Source organism: Crocodylus siamensis, chromosome 15 (genome assembly GCF_052110815.1).
Source record: "Crocodylus siamensis isolate JL-2025a chromosome 15, ASM5211081v1, whole genome shotgun sequence".
NCBI lineage: Eukaryota > Metazoa > Chordata > Crocodylia > Crocodylidae > Crocodylus > Crocodylus siamensis.
In genome coordinates this window covers 44,984,835-45,006,310 of record NC_143409.1, presented here as the reverse complement: position 1 = coordinate 45,006,310, position 21,476 = coordinate 44,984,835, and the positions used below count along the sequence as shown (strand labels likewise).

General features: G+C 42.0%; 1 protein-coding gene across 7 annotated transcripts in view; it reads right to left on the bottom strand.

The window, feature by feature from the left end:
* The window catches only part of MYO9A (myosin IXA), a 394,408-nt gene that overhangs the window by 294,317 nt on the left and 78,615 nt on the right, over positions 1 to 21,476 (bottom strand). For all 7 annotated transcript variants that reach the window (XM_090030154.1, XM_090030158.1, XM_090030161.1 and 4 more), the window contains exon 2: positions 650 to 1,560. In XM_090030154.1, coding sequence (XP_089886280.1) covers positions 650 to 1,492 — 843 coding nt within the window. In that variant the 5' untranslated portion in view covers positions 1,493 to 1,560. The remainder of the gene's footprint in view (positions 1 to 649; positions 1,561 to 21,476) is intronic.

Below are 21,476 nucleotides of genomic sequence, written 5' to 3'. Positions count from 1 at the left end.
GGTAAGCAAAAGGTTCTGCCATTTATGGGTGATCCACAGGGAGCTGAACAATGGACAGGATCTGCTCCCTAGCTGCTGCTACTCAGTTGCTCTCTACAAGGCAAAATCTTTCCCCCCTCACTCCGCCTTTCAAAAGCAAGTCATGCATTATATTCTGGGGCATGCTGTGTACAAGACAATATAGTATATAGAAGCTTTTTTCCTGATGGGTGGGAGAAAGACAATTTGGGCGTGCCAAAACCCGAGTACAAAGCATCTTCATGCATAAAACCTCAAATAAAGTTAACAGTTAAACACTGACAGTAACACAGTCAATATACTACATGCAGTAAGCTCCATTTTTAAATTAAGTCTCTTGTTAACTAAAAATAATCATTTTGGGATTTCCATGCATTTTTAGATTATTTTAGTTAAAGTGAAAACAAATGTTTTTAATAAATTCCCCAAATAACTATTCACTGCATTTTTTCAAGAGCATTAAAACTGTATTTGCTTTATAAAGACACACACCTACACACTATTCGTAATAGTGTGGTAATCCTGCTTACTATTATCATTTGGGCAGTACACAGACTCATACTATAAAATCAGGACTATTTTTTGTAACACATCAAAAATAGCTTCATCATTAGTATTACTTTCATCTTACCTCAAGCACTGGTCCAGCTCCAAGAATAATCTGTTCTACTCCGCTAGCAAACCCCTTCTGGCTGAGAGCAGTGAGGTGATGAATCAGAAAGTTTGTGCTCTGTGTTTTCCCTGACCCACTTTCTCCTGAAATGACAATGCATTGGTTCTTCCTGCGCTGAAGCATTGCATGGTAGGCCACATCAGCCACAGCATAAATATGGGGCTCCAGCTTTCCAAGCTGATGGTTATCGTACATTTTGACATACTTTGGATTGTAAATAGGGAGAAACTTGAATGGATTGATAACTATTAGGATGCTGCCTACATAAGTGTAAATTTTTTCCTGCTTAAAGCGGTTTCGAAGATTTTCCAAGAGTGTTTTCTCATTTAAGTCTGGTAAACTACACAGGTCGTCATAGTCCTTCTGCGGTGGCTGAGGAAGGAATCCACGTTCCACCATCCTGCGACGCTCTTCCGTCACCCGTAACCAGGACTGGAGGCTGCCATAATGAATTGACCCATCTAGATTCTTCTCTCGCAGAAGGAAACGATAATCCTCCCCACTCAGTCGGTTCTCAAGTGCCATACGGGGCCACAACATCATGCGCTGGACTGGGCAGTCTGTAGGGTTGAGAATCCATTCCTCCCCACCAAACTCCTTCACCTCTGCTAAGACATAACATTTTGTTTTGTCTAGCTGGAGTTTATTAATGAGAGAGTCTATCACCTCAGCAGCTGTTGAAGTTTTTCTGGCAGTAATGGGGCAATAGATAGTCCCTTCAGCAATGTTCCCAGGGTATATGTGTAATGTGAACTCACTGTCCTCAAAGCGTCGTCTTCCTCCAGCATCATTTACACTCATATTGGACCCCTTGCCATCAGTACCTGCAGTGCATCTTTAGAACAGTCCAGTATGCCGTCATGACATCACTAAAAATGAAGATAAACATTAAGACTTGTTTTAGTACACTATATGAGCAGATAAGGCAATATCAGCTAAGCAATACCATTAATCTCATTCTTAAGATTTTACAAAGGGCTTTGTCAAACTTTGCCAGTTGGAAAGTCAACTGAATTGTAAAATACCACGGTACTATAAGGAAAACTAACTGCAGCCAGAAGACATTTACTGTGCTAACACTAACCACTTGAGACCCTATTCTACTCTTATACACTCAGAAATACCTCACATTAAAATCTTGATAATACCCCTGACTAGTTTATAACAGGCCACAAGATCCCCCCTCAGCCTTCTCTTTTGGAGGCTGAACAGGTTCAGGTCCCGCAGCCTGTCCTAACCAGTGCTGCATAGAGGGGGAGGATCACCTCCTTGGACCTGCTCAAGATGCATCTGTGGATGCATGACAAGGTGCGGCTGGCCTTCCTGACTGCCTCTCCACACTGCCAGTCCATGTTCATCTTGGAAGCAATGATGACCCCCAGATCCCTTTCCGCCTCCATGCTGACAAGAGGGGAGTTCCCCAACCTGCAGGTATGGTGCCGGTTGTTCCTCCCGAGGTGCATCACCTTGCACTTGTCTGTGTTGAAACCCATCCTATTCTCGTCCGCCCACCCTTGTAACCTGTCTAGGTCTGATTGTAGCCTGTTGCTTCCTTCTAGTGTGCCCACGTCCCCCCACATCTTAGTGTCATCAGCAAATTTGAACAGGGTGCTTTTTACCCCCTCATTCAAATCGCTGATGAAGATGTTGAACAGTGCGGGCCCGAGGACCGAGCCCTGGGGGACCCCACTGCCCACATCCTTCCAGGTTGAGAAGGACCCATCTACTACCACCCTCTGGGTGCGGCCCTCCAGCCAGTTGGCGACCCATTTGACTGTGTGGGTGTCTACACCACAGCCCCCCAGTTTCTTAATGAGAACAGGGTGAGAGACAGTGTCAAAAGCCTTCCGGAAGTCCAGGAAGATTATATCCACTGCTACCCCTGCGTCTAATGATCTGGTGATCTGATCGTAAAAGGCCACCAGGTTGGTCTGACAGGACCTGTCACTGATGAACCCGTGTTGGTTGCCCCTAAGCATGCAGTCCCCTGCTGGCCCCTCCTGGATGTGTGCCAGCATAATTTTCTCAAACAGCTTGCCTAGGATCGAGGTGAGACTAACCGGCCTATAGTTTCCCAGGTCCTCCTTCCTGCCTTTTTTGAAGATGGGGACCATGTTGGCCCTCTTCCAGTCCTCCGGTACCTCACCAGAACACCACGAGTGCTCGTACAGCCGTGCCAGGGGACTTGCAATGACCTCGGCCAGGTCCTTTAGAACTCTAGGGTGGAGATCATCCGGGCCGGCTGACTTGAATATGTCCAACCCCTCCAGAAGCTCCCTAACTAAATCCTCGCCCAGGTGTGCCTCCCCCAGGGCCCAAGGGGGGCCCGGCAGGGAGGTGGCTGTTCTGGTCCCTACTTAGGAAGACGGAAGCAAAGAAATCGTTAAACATGTTAGCTTTGCCGTCTGGTGTGATGACCAAGTTACCCATGTCGTCCTGCAAGGGCCCCACATTACCCGGGACCTTCTTTTTACCCCTTATGTATTTAAAAAAAGACTTCTTATTGTCCTTAATCTGGGAAGCCAGTCCCAGTTCCATCTCTGCCTTGCTGGGATCCTTCGACCTTAGCTGATTTCCTGCTTCTGGGGCAAGGTGCTAGACTCGATCTCCTGAATCTCTTCCAGCCCTAACATCTATGAAGTCTAAAAATACAGTGGCCATCCATTCCCTGCCCTTTCTATGGCTGGTTGATATGAACAGAGGCTAGTGCATTAAGCGTCACTAAATATACTCCATCTTCAAATCACCCCCACCTCCCACCCACCTTTCGAGTTCTCAGCTGATCAGCTACAGCCAGAATACTGTTCTTAAGCAATGCCACCTCCACACCTTTCAAAAATGTAGAAGCAGCTACCATATATAAACTGAATCAAAAGATCTCCGTCATAAATAGTTTGGCTATCATGAAAAAAGTTTTTCAAAAAAGGACCTGGCACTAATTCCTCACTTCATGGTGCCAGTTTTCCCCTACATATTTCTTAAGACAGCTGCATGGGGCCAAAGTATAGAGCCAACGTAACCTTTCTACTTTCCACTAAATACACAGAAGCCACACTATTTGCACATACAGCATAGTTATTGAAGCAAATTTCTTATTGTGATTTTTTCAAGCAGAAAGCGAGTGAGATTGCAAGCTGACAGCAGTTAAGTGGGCATCTGTTAGAGAGTCTAATTTGCTAAGAAATGCTTTCTAAAGTCTCTTTATTCTTCTGTCTATTTACAGTAACAACAGAGCTTAATGCTCAGTAGTATGTGCTGTACAGGTACAATTCTAATCCTCTGGGAATATATGTATTACACAAATTGGCTGCAAATCCAAGAGAAACAAAGAGAAAAATAGCTCCCAAGGCCTTGATGCTGCCTAGAGATTAAGGTGAAGTCAACTAACAAACTACAGTGGGCTGTTTGTTTGTTTTTTTAGCCAGAAGAATGTTTAGTCTTTCCCCTTATAAAAACCCTTATCCCAAAAGAAACACCAAAGTATTAAGTATCTCTGCTACCATGATGCAAAGATTCATAGAGCTGCTTGCCATCTTAGCCAAGTTTCTCAAGGATGTTCACATAGTGATAAATCCAAGATAAGGCAGATACACTTTTTAATCTGCTACACTGGTTTAAAAATCCAAATGATGTGCATACATACTTGTGCAAAAATAGTGTTAAGTCTATATTGGGTGTGAAAAAAGTATGGTACTCAAAAATATGGGAGTTCCCAAAGTAAGTTTCTCTCGCCACATTCTGGATATCAGAAGTAGAGGTTTTTAATACCCAGGAAGACAAAGCCTTGAGTGGCATGATATAGTTGGGGATGGCCCTGCTTTGGAGCAGGGGATTGTACTAGATGACCTCTTGAGGTCCCCTCCAACCCTCATTTTTTATGATCCTGTGATCTACTCAGTCCTATCTATACAGTCCTACCTATAAGTTCTTCCTTGACTCATTTCATTTGCTGAGAAAAGAACAGATTCCTATCTTAAATTCCATTGCACTTCTGTCATAATGCCAACTTGCAGATTTTCCTTGATTCCCCTTCAGATGTTATAAGGAGATACAGGGAAAGATTCTGTTCTGTACCTCTAAGAGGTCCCATACAGAAGCCATACCCAAAGAAATGGTGGATTAGCCTCTCAAAGTCATCCTTGGGCCCTGCCCGGTTCTGGGCTTCTCAGCACCCCATGGAACAGATAGCTCCAACAGTCCATCTTGCATTACAGCAGTCTAGCGCTTCCTGCCTACAGACTACAACAGTTCCCCAAATGCCCACACTGCTGTGATCCTTGTCCCTGGCATACTTGCAACATCAAGGCTTGTAAAAGGTTCTTTGAAAAACAAGCTTTTGATTATTCTTATTTCTTACACCAAGAAAATTCTCATCTGTGTCAACACATCCAGAGCTTGAGAAAGTCTTTATGCCACTCCAGTTATTTTACTCAGTATGAAAAAGCCAAAGTAAGGGTGAAAATGTTACCTGCCATTCTATTTCCATTTCTGCCAATGTCTTTATTAGTTAACTTATAGTCATCATCTCACTTTACTCCTGGTTATATAGGAATATCACCTACCTTACACAGACATTAGTATCTTTAATTATATTAAGTTTCAAAGGTGCAGTACCGCCTGATAAACTGTATTACGTAAATGCAAAGTATTATTTTATACTGTTTATTTATCTAATTTGAAATAAATTAGCAAGTGTACACTCCTATATATACATATATATATATATATATATATATATATATATATATATATATATATACACACACACACATACACACACACACACATACATACATATTCTATTCATAGATTAGAGTCGGAAGGGACCACAATGGATCATCAAGTCCGACCCCCTGCCCCTGGCAGGAAAGAGGACTGAGGTCAGATCACCCTAGCCAGGTGACTGTCAAGCCTCCTCTTGAAGACCTCCAAGTTAGGTGATAATACCACCTCTCTTGGAAGCCCATTTCAGACTCTGGCCACCCTTACTGTAAAAAAATTCTTCCTAATGTCTAACCTAAATCTACTGTCTGCTAGTTTGCACCCATTGTTCCTAGTTATTCCCTGGGGTGCTCTGGTAAATCACCAATTCCCTGTTGTCCTCCCTTGATAAACTTGTAGGCGGCTACAAGGTCTCCCCTATTATAGAAGCCTACGTTTGTCCGTCTGTCTGTAACGCTTTCTTTGTGTTCTAACAGAAGGCAACCCATTGCCATGATGGTGGGGAAGCAAGGGACGGAGTGGGGAAGGCAAGAAGGGGAGCAGGCCCAGACCACAAGCAGCAGGAGGGAAGGGAGAGCAGGCCCAGACGGGGGGCCCCAGGACTCCATCCCCATCCCCCGTCATTCCTGACAGGCAATTGGTTAGTATACACATATATAACAGTGTATGTATATGGTTTTTGAAGCATTATGTTCTTAAGAAATGTACCTGACATTGAATCAACCTACATACTGTAGGAGGAGCACACAGACAGAAATTAGTAACTGCTTTAAACATTTTCTAAACTGTTGGTTGTAACATAAGTCTTGTCTTTGGGGGGCAGGGCAGAGGAACAAGTTAAATTATTTTACTAACTCAGGGTAAAACCCTAGTGAAGAAACGCACTTTGTGCACAAAAACTTGTCTAACCTCTCACTCAACTATACAGCTGCTCTAATAAAAGCCATTACAAAAAAGCCTTCCTTCTCCCGTATTACCTGGATCATCATGGTAGTCCGACCCTAGCAAAGACAGGACAAGTGTATTATTTTCATATTAGTTTATTAAAAACTATGGGTGAACCTAGGTTTAAAAGCTTCTCCCCCCCCCCCCGAAGTAATGACAAAGCCTTAGAGGCTGGAAAAGTTCCTCACAAACTATAACTAAAAGTCCAAAAGATTTCATCCTCCCCTTGCTGACCTCAAACCATTTAAATTTGTTCTCAAAAACCTGTATTCTTTTAATAAAGCAGCATAATGATGTTCTGCATATCCGAGCTACAAGATATCTTGAACACTTTGGCTCTCTACAGAGCCAAGCACTAATCTCAGAGTGCAAAGCCTGAAAATATCAGTAACCTTCAAATTGCACATATGCAGAGTCAGTTCCCTAGAGATATTTTAAAGCTAGAAACCTCCACTAAAATTACAAGTTAGCAATGTGGAGGAGAGGTCATACATGGATTTAAAACTCTTAAAGTGACAGAACTTTACAAATTCCAGTAGTTGCAATCTATGGACATTCATATATCTGCTGATACAGATGTACATAAACGCCAAAGGCACATAAAAGTCAGATTGTTTTAAGTCTGTGGAGTGTTAACAAAGTTATTTGCAAAGGGTTTTGTAAGCACTGGTACATATGAATAAGGCTTTCCTACTCTGTTCAACCCTTACTGGCAGGTCTCTGGTTTAAAAAAAATGCCATATCCCAAAGCATGTTAGAAGGAATACTACAATAAACTGTGTGCAGGCCCTACAAGGGAAAACAGTCATTGCCTTCATAGAGCTATAGGAATAGCACCAGGAGAACATATCTGGAGAGAGGTTTCCTTAGGAACGTTGTCCCTGCAGGTCTAGGCAGTAATTCACCACCCTGGCTGATAAACTGTTACAGATACATTTGCTCAGAGAGTACATATTGCGCAATTTGTATTTCTTTATTCATTTATATTTATATTCTGCCCTATCCAAAAACATGCCCTTTAATAGAGTAGTGTTAATATTGCCATACGTTAAGAAAATATACTTTTCAGCAATATGGCATTAGGTCAAAATAGTAATATACCCATATAGGTGAAGAAAATAATTTTTAAAGCCTAAAAAAAAAAAAAAAAAAAAAGACAGACCTACCCTTTATCAGTATAAATGTGCCCATACCAAGAAAGTGGCAGACTGTAAGATTACTAAAGCTCAACTACCAAGATCTCTTTCAACCTCTAGGTTAACCTACATTTCAACCTCTACTGATCTTTAGGAAAGATAAAGTAGTAGCATTAGGGTGACCACTGATGCGTCCCCAGAATACAGACTTTCCCTTGGTGAGGGACAGGCCCCCTTGGCCAAAACTGGTGAGGGGTGGGGCTGCCACCTCCTCAACCAATCAGCAGCGAGGGATGGGGCCACTGTGCCCCTTGGCAATCAGCAGCAAGGAGCATGGCTATCACAAAAAGGCCACTTGCTTCCCTCCTTACCTGGCTGGGAACCCTGCTCCTCCTGGCTGAGCACAGTCTAACCTCTAGGCACAGCCATCAGAATCACGAGGACAAATGATTTACATGCATTTCCCCCAGTGAACTGAAAAACAGGACTTTTTGCAATCTGTTCCTCATTTAGAAATAGACAGGGGACAAAGGGTTTAGAAACAGGACAGTTCAGTATAAAACAGGACCAATGGCCACCCTAAATAGCATGCTCTTCTCCCTGGAGACAGAACTCTAACCATATCCTTTCGATCTTGCAGAGGCTGTAAGAGCTTACATGTAATTATAGAATCTCAAAGTATGTATTCATGGACTTTAAGTACCTGTTTAAAATGGGACTTTCACACTAGAAAAGTAATAAGACTAACATTTAAAACAAAATGTTCCTTGGCCAAACACTTTACGAAGTCCTTCTGAAAATATTTAATACATTTAGGTTTAAATAAGAACTTTCACTCACCTACTTCACAGCAAAACTGATGAAAAATGATTAAATTCATGACTATGAGTGATAACCAACAAACTTAAATCATAAAAAATTGACATTTTTGGAAAGTGATTTTACAAATCAAGAACTTTGGCCTGAAATAACATTGACAAGGTAGATTGGAAATGTTTGTTTGTGTCATTATTAAAAGTTATATTTGAAAACAAAGTTATCTTCAATGATCAAAACTGTCAAAAAACATTTTAGTAACGTCTCAAAGTTTTTAATGGAGTTTCTTTGAGATAGCTATTTATGTATTGTGAATCTATTCAATAAAGTGTTTTGAGTTTATAGAAATATATTTCCACAAGCTTCAGTAGTTGACAGACGATTTTCCATTCTTAAACATTAGCAGTAAGCGAAATGTCTCAAACGATTAAGAAAAATGCTAACCATACTACTGTTCATGACCAGAAGAGTTACGCATCTGACTGGGTTAGTCTACAAGATGCACATCTACCCTGCCTTCTGCCACGCTACTGTTACGTACTTAATGTTTCTGTCATGGGAAGAAAGTCCGAATAATTTTAAAAAAATAATATAGGATACTTTATTTTGGCAATTACTTGTTGCAAACTAAACATGCAAATGTTAAACTGAGTGACAACCCAGTACTGGGTAGTTTATCAAATACGGTAAACTAAGTCCTGTTACTAAATTACTAGCTAATTGTTACAAGCCGCACACAATGTTGTTACACTTCACACACAGTAAGCTGGTAAAGGGTCAGAAGTAGTGCACTGAGCCCAGTGAGAAATTCCTTACACAACACTGAAAGGACTGCTCTCACTAATCCATAGAGCAACACTGACAAATTCTAAAGACACCCACAGTTAGATCCTCCCCAGATGAAGGAAAATTCTGAAGTGATGATCCAGAGGAAGGTAAGGCAAAGGGAGAATCTAGAAGAATTCAGCCCCTTGTTACAGTATAACTTCAGCTTTTTTACCCACTAAAAACATTAAGCGACTGTAACTTAGATGATTACATGGTCAGGTGGGTTGCCAATTGGCTAATGGGATGCACCCAGACAGTGGTGGTGGACAGGTCAGTATCGACTGGGAAAGATATGGGCAGCAGTGTCCCCCAGGGCTCGGTCCTCAGGCCAGTACTGTTCAATTTCTTCATCAGTGATTTGGAAGAGGGAGTGGAGAGCACACTGTCCAAATTTGCAGATGACACCAAATTATGGGGCAAGGCAGACATATTGGAGGGTAGGGAATGGATCCAGGTAGGTATGGAAAGGATGGAAAGGTGGGCAGAACAAAATAGGATGCAGTTCAACAAAGATAAGTGCAGGGTGCTGCACCTAGGGAGATGGAATCACCAATACAGACTGGGAGATCACCTTCTAAGCAGAAAGGGATCTTTGAGTAATAGTCGACACAAAGATGAACATGAGTCAACCATGTGACAAAGTGATCAACAGCGCTAACCACACTCTATCATGCATTAACAGGTGCATCACAAACAGGTCTAAGGAGGTGATACTTCTCTATGTGGCACTGCTGAGCCCGCAGCTGGAGTACTGTGTCCAGTTTATGGGCACCACACTTCAAGAGGGATGTGGATAACCTTAAGAGGGTCCAGAGGAGGGTCACTCATATGGTTAGGGGCCTGAAGGGAAGGTCCTATAAGGACAGGTTGAGGGACCTGGATCTCTTCAGCCTTCACAAGAGAAGGCTGAGAGGTGATTTAGTGGCAAACTGCAAATTCATCAGGGGGGAGCAGCAAGAAATAGGAGATACTCTGTTTACTAGGGCACCCCTTGGAGTAACTAGAAACAACAGTCACAAACGGACAGAGAGCAGATTCAGACTGGACATTGGGAAGAACTTCTTTATGGTAAGGGTTACCAGAGTCTGGAATGGGCTTCTGAGGGAAATGGTGCTCTCCCCTATCTTACAAACCCCTAAGAGGAGACTGGACAAATATCTGGCTGGGGTCATCTGACAACAGCACTCTTTCCTGCCCAGGGGCGGGGAGCCAGACTTGATGATCTTCTGAGGTCCCTTCCGACCCTAAAAAAATCTACAAAATCTAATCTATGAAAGCTAAGAAAAGTTGTTACCTTAGCTATACTTTTGTGCTTTAATTTCAGTTTATTGGGCAAAATTTCTCCTAACATTTTTGACACAGCTTAACAGAAGTGTAAACACTACTGACTTCATCAATGCTGTTGCCTGGAGTATGAGAAAAAACACAATATCCTTTTGCCATCAAAGCTGTTGCTGGACCCAGTCATTTGGTGGTAAACAATATACCATGTGCTAACACTACAGGGAAGGAAATCTCAATGTTCTTTCCAGTTCTTGCTTCTCTTCTTTTTTGGCATGGAGAAGTTGCTTAAATCAACAGGAAAACCCAGGGGAACCAGTAAGTATCGGGTTTCAATTCTTCCAAATGAGACTTATGCATATACTTACTTAAAAGCTGCTTGACTTGGGGTAACCTATAATACTTTAAAATACTCTCATTGCTTTACCGTTGTGATTACCCATCTTCTTTCTAGAGCTCACCATGCTGTTCTCTTTAAATCATTCAAGAGAGAGGAACACTATTTACATTAAACATCTGTCCTGATTTCTATTACAAACCTTTTTTCATAGGTTTATAACAGCCTCGGGGGGGGGGGGGCAGGTGCATGTTCATGTGAGTATTTCCTTTTATTCACTTTTAATTGTTCCTTGTAATTTTGCTGGCTCTCTCTTTATTCTAGTAATACAAGAAAAAAAATGTACAGGCACCCAACTTGCCTTCTCTGTATCATTCATTGTTTTTTAAAACTGGATCTTGTTCTCAACTATTCACCTCCAAAGTAAAATGAAGAGAAACGTGTTTTCAGCCTCTTTCATTTGGAAACATACTTTTTACTACCTTCACTGGATGTTGCCATCTGTCTGCTCTTCTTAAATGTGGAGTGAAAAGACCTGAAGATGACAGCATACAGAGCATAAACAGTATTCTCCAGCTCAAGTTTTTGTTCAAACAAAACAAAAACAAACAACCCCCCCACCAATGATACATAAATACCACTGCTTTGCTTAACATACCATTTCCACAATACCTTCATTGTGCGTAAAGTACCTTAAAATAAGTAGCAATCCTATCTTTGAAAAGTGTAAAACCAGTTTAAGTACCATTTATCCTAAAATCACTTGCATCTCCAAACAGCGTGCGTTTCAGTAACAATATCCTAGGTGATAGTGTCAAACGTACACAGAAAGTAGAAAGTTAAAACCAACGGGAATGGCAAGCTGGCCAGATGCACCTGCGGGTATATGTGTTTGTGCACATGTGTGTTCTGTTAATGGCTTTACTGTAAAAATACGTATTTGTAAGTAGGTATGTATATACACAAATACGTATTTTACAGTGAAACAGTTAACAGAATCATACCCAGCTAAATTTACATCTAGACTAAACAAACAGTGCAATAAGTAGACCTGTGCCATATGAAGAATATGAAATTTGTTTGAACTGTTTAACACGCCTACTAAAGACAACAATCTAAAACTTGAACCATGTGTTGGCATGACCATTCAGCTGCCTAGCAACTAACAAAGGAGTACAAGGTAAGGTAATAAAATTTTGATTCATGGTAAGGACAAAAGTATAAGGGCATCTATGACTGGAAAACACGGGACTAAACCAGGGGTTCCCAACCACTGGGTCATGAAGGGTTGGCTGCCGGGCTATAGCACTAGCCCTGTTCCTGTAGACCCCCGCAGTAAGGGAGAGAGTGGGGCTGCGGGGATTGGGGAAGGCGCAGGACAGACTCGCAGCTCATCTGGGATGTGCAGGTGGCTCCTCGCAGCTGTGTGCACCCTAGGAGGGCATGTGCCCCTGGATCTGCATGGGGCAGGGTGGGCTGGGGATAGGGCAGTGCCAGGCTATTCCCAGGCTGAGTGTGGGAGGGAGCTGAGGCTTATCCTTTCTTTCATAGTTCATAGTTAGTAGGGTCGGAAGGGATCTGAGGAGATGATCAAGTCCAACCCCCTGCCATGACAGGAAAGAGTACTGGGGTCAAACAACCCCAGCAAGGTGACTGTCAAGCCTCGTCTTAAAGACCCCCAGGGTAGGAGCCAGCACCACTTCGCTTGGAAGTTGGTTCCAGACCCTAGCCGTGATGACCGTGAAGTTGCGCCTCCTGATGTCTAGCCTGAATCTCCCCATCTGCCAGCTTGTGACTGTTATTCCTAGTCATTCCTGGCAGTGCTCAGGGGAACAGGGGCTCCCCCAATGCCTGCTGGTCCCCTCCTAACTAGTTTGTAACAGGCCACTACATCTCCCTGCAGCTTTCTCTTGTGGAGGCTGAACAGGTTCAGGTCCCATAGCTTTTCCTTATAGGGCCTGCCCTGCTGCCCCCTGATCATGCGAGTGGCCCTCCTCTGGACCCTCTCCATGTTGTCAACATCCCTCCTAAAGTGCGGCGCCCAGAACTGGACGCAGTACTCCAGCTGCGGCCTGACCAGTGCCGCATAGAGGGGGAGGATCACCTCCTTGGACCTGCTCGAGATGCATCTGCAGATGCATGACAAGGTGCGGTGGGCCTTCCTTACTGCCCCTCCACACTGCCGGTCCACGTTCATCTTGGAAGCAATTATGACTCCCAAAATCCTTTTCCGCCTCCATGCTGACAAGAGGGGAGTTCCCCAACCTATAGGTATAGTGCCGGTTGTTCCTCCTGAGGTGCATCACCTTGCACGTGTCAGTGTTGAATCCCATCCTATTCTCGTCCGCCTGCCCCTGTAACCCATCTAGGTCCGATTGTAGCATATTCCTTCCTCCTAACATGCCCACATCCCCCTACATCTTAATGCCGTCAGCCAATTTGAACAGGTTGCTTTTTACCCCCTCGTTCAAGTCACTGATGAAGATATTGAACAGTGCAGGCCTGAGGACTGAGCCCTGCTGGACCCCACTGCCCACATCCCTCCAGGTCAAAAATGACCCATCCACTACCACTCTCTGGGTGTGGCCCTCCAGCCAGCTGGCAATCCATTTGACTGTGTAGGTGTCGACACCACAGTCCCCCAGTTTCTTAATGAGACCGGGGTGAGAGACAGTGTCGAAGGCCTTCCGAAAGTCCAGAATAACTATAAATCCCATTAGTATTCCATGTATGCCCTTTTCTTTTAAGCTAGGGACAAACATTCAAAAAGCTTGAGCCTGAACTGATTCAATCTTTGCAGGTTAATCTAACCTTCCTAGACTGGATCCATTTGTAACTGCACAGACATCACCTCTGGACTGAAAAATGCAAGCATATGCTGGCACTGGCTCACGCTAGAAGCTGGGGGACGCTAAAGCAGCCCTCCCTTCCTTTCCCTTCCACAGAGCTGAGCTGGGGAGGAGGGGCATAGCCAGGTCCCAGCAGGACACCGATTAGGGAGGGGTTACCCCACTCCTGACCAGCCCAGCAGGGAATTAATAACTCAATGTTTATCCACCTTAACTCAATGCTCATCAGCTCATTTATAGAACTGAGGAACATTACCAGCTACATGTTGATTCTGCCTTTGTCCCATCTGCCATAGCATGGACCATAGCCAGCATGTGGTCTGCTAACTAATGCTGAGAGGTGTCTGTAGAAGGCAGAGGGGACCAGGAAATCCCTGCTTAGCAAAAAGTGGTGAGGCGAGGTGGGGAGTAAAGGGAAACCAGGCAGACACCTGCAGTCTCTGCCACAGCTCCAGCCAGGGAGCAGAAGGGAGGGGCCAGCTCTGCTGTGGAGCAGAGCCCACCCCGCCCAGCCCAGACAGCATATCGGGATGCTGAGGGAGTCTGGTTTAACTTAAACCAGGAAGAGGTCTGGGACAGACACTGCATAAACCAGTTTGACCCAAATCAGGTAAGTCTGATACTACATTCAACCAGGTTCATCTCAGACTGGTTTCAGCCATTTTCAAACCAGTTTGTGTGCAATGAACATATGGTCTGTTACAGGTCTAAACCAGTTTCTGATAACTTAAACAGGTCTGTGTATAATGTCTGTCCCTAGCCTTAATGACTTTCCATTGAGATAACAGCCCAGTAATGCTGACAGGTCACTCAGCTTATGTGGTTAAAAAAAAAAAAATCTGTGAATCTAAAGGTTGTGAAACTAAAGGCTGATAACCCATGTAGGGGTCTAAATGGTTCCATATGACAGATTTTTGTTTTTTCAGTTTGGCTTTTGAGAAAGCTTTAAAAATGACATTAGCACAAACTGTATTAAGAGAATGTATTAAGATTGCAGAAGGCAAGCACTCAAACACTAGGAAATACCCGATTCAAGGGTCCTTATGCCATCCTACTTCAGCCCCTTTGTTTCTATATGTTATATTCACAACATTTAATGACAGGTTCACATATTACTTTCCTCCATCAAATTCCACTTCTTTCATGTACACCAGATGGATGGTGCTTGGGGAATGAAGCATAATTAGAGAGAATGAAACTACTGTCTGTAGAACTGGTGCCTTGCTACAGAAGCCGGAAAAAAACATACTGAAAAAGAGGAAGCCTACTGGAGAAGAACTGGGTGATGTGGCTAAGGCAACTGAATGTCATTGCAGTGGAGCTGGAATCTACCCAGACTCTCTCCTGTGAGATGCTAGGTCCTTTAAAAACTTTTCAAGAGATAGTCACTAGTTGTCTGTTCCTTTCTTCTGGGTTCCCACTTGAAGCATGGGGGCCTGAAGAAATACTGAATCTTCACAAATTGCAAGTTGTGCTTTGAGCACATAATAGCTATAAAAATACTAAGTACTCTGAAAAAAAAATCAAGATCTAGTAATCTCTATCTAACTGGACATATAAATTGGCAATTTGGTTTGAAACTGCAGTTTTACAGACAGATGAAGAACTGAAGTAATATCACCATGTTATTTCACAAATCATTGACAAGAAATGCATTTAGCATCTATACTATTCAAATAGTATGGTAACAAGCATCAGAAAAGCCTTTATGGACAAAAAATGGTATTTAGGAAATGAGGCAAAGAACTACAAACTAACTGAAAATAAAAGAAATAAGAATGGATAACTATCCACCTATTTGCATTACTTGCACAAATCCAAATTAAGATTCCACAGATATCACTGTTTGTTGCGCTTCTTAGTTTCTAAATACTTGATTATGCCATTTTAAAAAAGCCTGATATTAAGGAAACATTAATGTAATTACATTTATATATAATCTGATTACTTGTTAAGTACAGAAGCCAAAATATAAAGATATCATTATGACATCTATTCAGTGTTTTCTAAGGTCATATTATTAAGCTGTGTGTGTTGCCTTAAAAATTAGAAACTTATGTACTAATAAATTTTAGTTATCGTTTTTCACCCACAGCACAGCTTAGTACTGGGAAATAAAAAAAGAAAATTAAGAGACCAAGTCTGAAAAGAAGCACACCAGCATATAATCTTCTTTCATGCCGGCAAGTCGCATAATTATTTGAAAACTTGATATTCTAATATTCCATATGGGGATGACAAGTGATTGCCTGAGTTTGTGACGACTGGCAGAAGATATCTAGAACTAACTGAAAAACAAACATTGCAGATTTTCTAATAATTTTTCAACTTCCAGAAGGAATAATGACTATTAATACTTTTTTAAAGATTAATTAAACCTATTCGTATACACAAGGAAGTTTTAAAATAATTAACAGCGCAATTTTGAAGTAGTATAGGAATTGTAACAACTTGCAGTGTTCCAATGACCAGTGTAGACCTCATTTAGGGGGCAAGCAACCAAAGGACTCCAGCTACTTTGATATTCTGCAGCACTTCTCTGCCACCGCTTCCAAACCCAATCTCACAAGTCAGAAAAACAGCACTTGAAGTATATGCTCTTCTCAATTAGAAAATGAAAGTGTGTGATCTTATTCTTGCACTCCAATTTTCCCCTTCTTCACTAGAGTCTGGGTGAAATCACAAGATGGCTAAGACCAAAAGCAGTAAAAGATTTCACTAGAAAATAGCCTAGCCATTTGTACTTTAAGTTAAAAAAAATACAATAAAAACTATTCTCTTAAAATTATATTTTTCCCCTTTCTTGAAATACTATATTTTGAGTGCTCACCTGAAAGACTGAATTTCATACCAGGGTTAGAAATTTTTTTTCTTTTTTTTTTTTTTGGGGGGGGGGAGGGTGGCAAAATATAAACAAATACATATTAACATAATGACTAAATATTTCAAGTCAATAACAATAAAATAATTAACCCACAGACGATTTTTTTTAGCGTATTTAATATTCACAGTAATTATACAAATGCCAATTCAGAAGCGTCTCAGAGTTTGTTCCTCAAGATTTGGAAGTGAAAACTGCAATTAATGTTCTTAAAAGTTAAAGGTATCAGACCAATTCTGTTTCAATGTACTACTAACCTCCAAGCAGCCATTATTTCAGTTCCTAAGGCTATTTTCCCATCAACAAAGCAAGCAGAGAAGGCAGCATAGCCTTGTTAAGTTCTCATGCCAAGGTTTGTCTAACACATGCACTATTCCTGGAACAGTTTCACTCATTTTTATGGCCGGAAACTAAACTTTCAGTCTAACTGCACATTCATGAATATTATCTACATTAATATGACAAACAAAAACAACCTTACAAGCCAAGATTTTCAAAAATAACTAGCAATTTTTGGCTGCCTTTGTTTTTGAAGCACCCATCCCAAGGTAGCTTGAAGCAACCCGTTTTTCAGGAAGCATGGAATCTCACTCTGAATACCAGGCACCTTTTAAAAGCATATTAAAAAGCTGAATGCTAAGATACCCAGAATTCATTTGTTATTTTTAAACATCTAACCCAAAAATCAGTACTACTTTTGTTTTGTTTTATTAGACAGAAATATCTATAAGATGAATCAATCCTATTCAATACGACAAGTCATTTTATCACAGGGGGAGGAAGGAGCAGTTTTCTTTTGATGCAATCAATGCCCTGATTTAAATTTAAAAAAGAAAGAAAAACTCTGGTTGTACCTTTGTAATTTGCCTTTTGTTTTTTTGCAAAGATCACCATTATTATAGATGCCAGATCACTGCATCTTATTCTGCTGGGCAACATAACACCACTACCTAACTGGTTGGTACTTTAACTCCTAAAACAGAGACCCCGTTAATGACATCCTTCTCTCTCAGTTCCAATTAAAGCATTTTTAGAATAAAACACTAATTTACAAGCCAGTTTACCTGCTGGTCCTCATGATGGGTTTATATGGGCATGGTTGTATTACAAGCACACAAGCAACGTTCTCAGAATGGTGCCTCCTTTACCAAACGAACTACGGTACAATTAAAATAAACCCAACATTTTAGAAGCTAAGCTCACCTAAAAAAGACCTAATCTCTAGATGAACTAATACAGGATTGGTGGGGTGCAGCGAGGCCACATCTTAGATAAAGAGACTCAAGAGCCTTGAATGCTCCACCTGAAGAGCCATGAGCTGAAGTTTGACAGGTTCTAAAATATCTAGGAAACTATGAATTAGTTGCCAAGTCACTGCCTGGCACAACTCTTCTACATAAGCAGACTCCTTCTACTAAAAAAGCCAGCCTCTAAGGGCTTTTCTATTCAGGAAAATTAACAGGGAAAGCAGCTGCTGAATGGCTTGCATTCCCCTTGCAACCAGAAGTATGGATTCTTTTCTTCCCAGGAGATTAAGCAGAGGTATAACAGAATGAACTGTCAGGAGAGAGGGAAGGAAAAACAAACATCACAAACTTGGCAAGAAACCCAATTTCCCAGGAAGCAGGCTTTAGAAAGTGTGAGCCAACCATAAGAGCTCTAGAAAGTGATGCAGCTTGTTTCTTGCTGGGAGTGGAAGAGGGAAGCCCTGCTTATTTCTGTTTTTTAGTATATAGCATATTGGGAGTAGAAGGAGGTTGGGCCTCAATAAAACACAGATTCTTAGCTCTGTGGGAAGAGCAGCAGGACCAAAAGTGTCTTCTCAAAGCAGCAACCAAGCAAGGATGTACTGGAAAGAGGAACTTGGGGGGGCGGGGGACACCGGACTTGGGAGACTTTGGACAAATACCTGTAGGGAAATGGGTCCAAATGCAAGGGGATGATTCTACTGGTGTACCAATTCCCTACCACATTTTAAAGAAGTGCTTTTGGTACCTTCTTTATTTGCCCCACACTTCTGGGATGGCCATCTTGATCCAACAATAAGGACCTGATGAGGGCTGTTCCCTTTGCTGTGACTAAACGCTTCACCACCCTGTCTTCTGCACTCTGAACAGCACAAAACACTGTCAGATCCTCATACAAGTCCAGATAACAGAAAGGGGCAAAACAAATGGAAACAAGTAGGTACATCCCCATGAAAACTAGACTTCATCTGGGGGGGGGGGGAATCAAGTACTGTAGTATAAAGAGGCTCTCTGACATACAATTAGAATTACCCTACAGAGAAGACCCACAGTATTGGAAGACCAACAAGAATCCGTCTGGACACAGTTGGAGCACAAGAAAAACAACAAGAAACCAGTGTGGCTCCACAAGGGAGCTTTAAAATGCCTCAAATGCAAAAGAAAAGCATACAGGCAATGGAAGAATGGGCAGGTCACCAAGGAAGCATACCAAGAAACAGCAAGAACCTACAAGGACAGACCCAGGAAGACAAAGATAAAGAACAAGCTGCACCTGGCAAAGGAAGTTAAGGATGACAAGAAGAGGTTCTATAACTGTGTTGGCCAGAAAAGAAGGACCAAGGAAACTGAGTCCTCTGTTAAGATAACTAAATACAGGCAGTCCTCTAACTTACAACACAATTGCTTCCTGAAAGCTGCATCCCAAGTTGAAATATTGCAACTCAGAACCAATTTTCTCATAGGAAACAATGTTATAAATGGGGGACTGGTTCCTGAACCAAGGCCTGATACCCTATTTTCACCAAAAATACCCCAGAATTTTGTACTCGATCAATTATAGATGAGTAATATAGCTGCATTAATATATTTATATTGTAAATAATAATCATATTGATTTGGAAGGACTTCTTTGAGGTGACTTTGCTGGACTTTTTGAAGGGCTCTTGGCTAGACTTTTTGAAGGTTTCTTGGATGGAGTCTTCTCAGGAGTCTTGGCTGCAGGATTTTCTGGAGTCTTGGCTGCTTTCTTAAAGAAAGTGTCCAAGGAAGTTTGGACAGATGTTCTCAAGGGAAATGGCCGATGCAGCGAACTTGTTTGCTGGCACGGCACTGCATCAGATCAAGCATTGTAAATTGAAACTGGCATTGTAAAAGTTGAAACAGGGTGTTGTAAGTGCAAAACATTGTAACTCGAAACATAAGTCAAGGACTGCCTGTAGACAAAGAAGGCAGAACTACTAAACAGCTACTTTGCCTTGGTCTTCATAAAAAATTTAAACTGCCAGACACCTTATAGGGATTATCTGGATAAGGAAGGCGACAAGCTAAAAGAGGAGATAATGTAAGAGAGACAGTCAGAGAACTTTTGTTGGGTGTGAATGAAATCAAATCAGCAGAGCCGGATGAACTTCATTTCAAGGTCCTGAAGAAAGTGGAGGAGGAGATCTCAGAGCTGCTGGCAAAGATCTTCATGAAGTCTTGTGAGATTTCCAGTTCTCTGGTACCTGGCCAAAGGGCCAACAAAGTGCCCCTCTTTAAAAAAAAAATAAGGCAGGGAGGAGGACCCAGGGAACTACAGAATGGCTAGACCTCAAAACCTGGCAAGTTACTGGAGCATATCCTAAGGAAAGCAATTTGCACAACTTCTGACAGGGTCCCACATAACCTTCACATAAATGAATTGGAGAAATGTGGACTGGATAAAACTACTACAAGGTGGATATATAACCAGCTCAATAGCTGCAAGGAAAGGGTAATTATTAAACGGATCCATGTCAGCATGGCTGGAGATTTTGAGTGGAGTCCCACAGGAATTGGTCGATAGCCCGGTGCTGTTCCATGTGTTTATTAATGATTCAAATGCTGGCACAGAAAGCTTCCTGAGCAGATTTGCAGACGACATGAAGTTGGGAAGAATTGTGAACAGCGGGAGGATGTGAGCGCAATTCAGAAGGGTTTCAACAAGATTTCACAGACATTACGGCTGGAAGGGACCTTGGAAGATCGAGTCCAGCCCCCCACCCAAAGGGCAGGAAGTCAGCCGGGGTCATAGGATCCCAGCAAGGTAAGTGCTTGCATTTTTATAAGCCTTTTAAACTGGTAGCACCTTCATAAGATGAACTTCATGACTTGCAACTCTGCATAACTCCAAAAAAGAGCTTTTATGATGAAAAGTTAAACAAAGTAGAAATAGCAGCTCATAGATAAAGCTGAATTCTCTAATACTCTCAAGAAGCTGATGACCAGGAAACAGGGTCTAACAGAACAACAACTCCCAAGAGACATGACTCAGACAAGAATAGGAGATGTATCAACTTCCCCAAGTCTAAATGAGTGAGAAAAGGATAATGGTCTCATCTATGAGCAGAAAACACGGGGAAGCCCACCAGGAGCAGAACCAGAGCAACATGAGCAGTCTTTTACAATGCGGGGGGCGGGAAATCCCAGCCTTAAGAGGAACTTGCATGACTATGAACTCTCAATTTAAAATCCAACTGGCTGTATATTATTAGCAAGCGCTTCCTGAAAAGGGACAATCATTTGAACTAGTTGAGTCTGGAAGACCTCCAAAGGGAGCTTTTAAAAAGGCAGGGAAGCACAAATTGCCAAAATTTCTACACCATGTTCAGAAACCTATATGTGAAGACCAAAAGATACATGGCTACATCAGCTTTCTCTCTGACTGCTTTTCTCCTCCTTTTCACAGAGCCCAAGAAATGTGAAGTCAGAGGAACACTGATAATAGTAGCCCCCCACAACAGGCCTCAGTTCATAGTACTCACCTCCATGCTCCCCCACGAGCTGCATGATTTTAGAAAACCTTAGCCTCCAGGTGAACAAGTTTTCAGATATTGTATGTTTTAGCAACCAGTCCAAATCAAAAAACGTTGACTTGGCTACAGCTTATTCAAGATATATCTACAAAGTGTAACAGCTCTACACTAGGTAAACTCTAATTAATAGAACATTAAACTCTACTTTTCCCTGAACATGAACAAAGACTATGATGTTAAAAAAAAAAA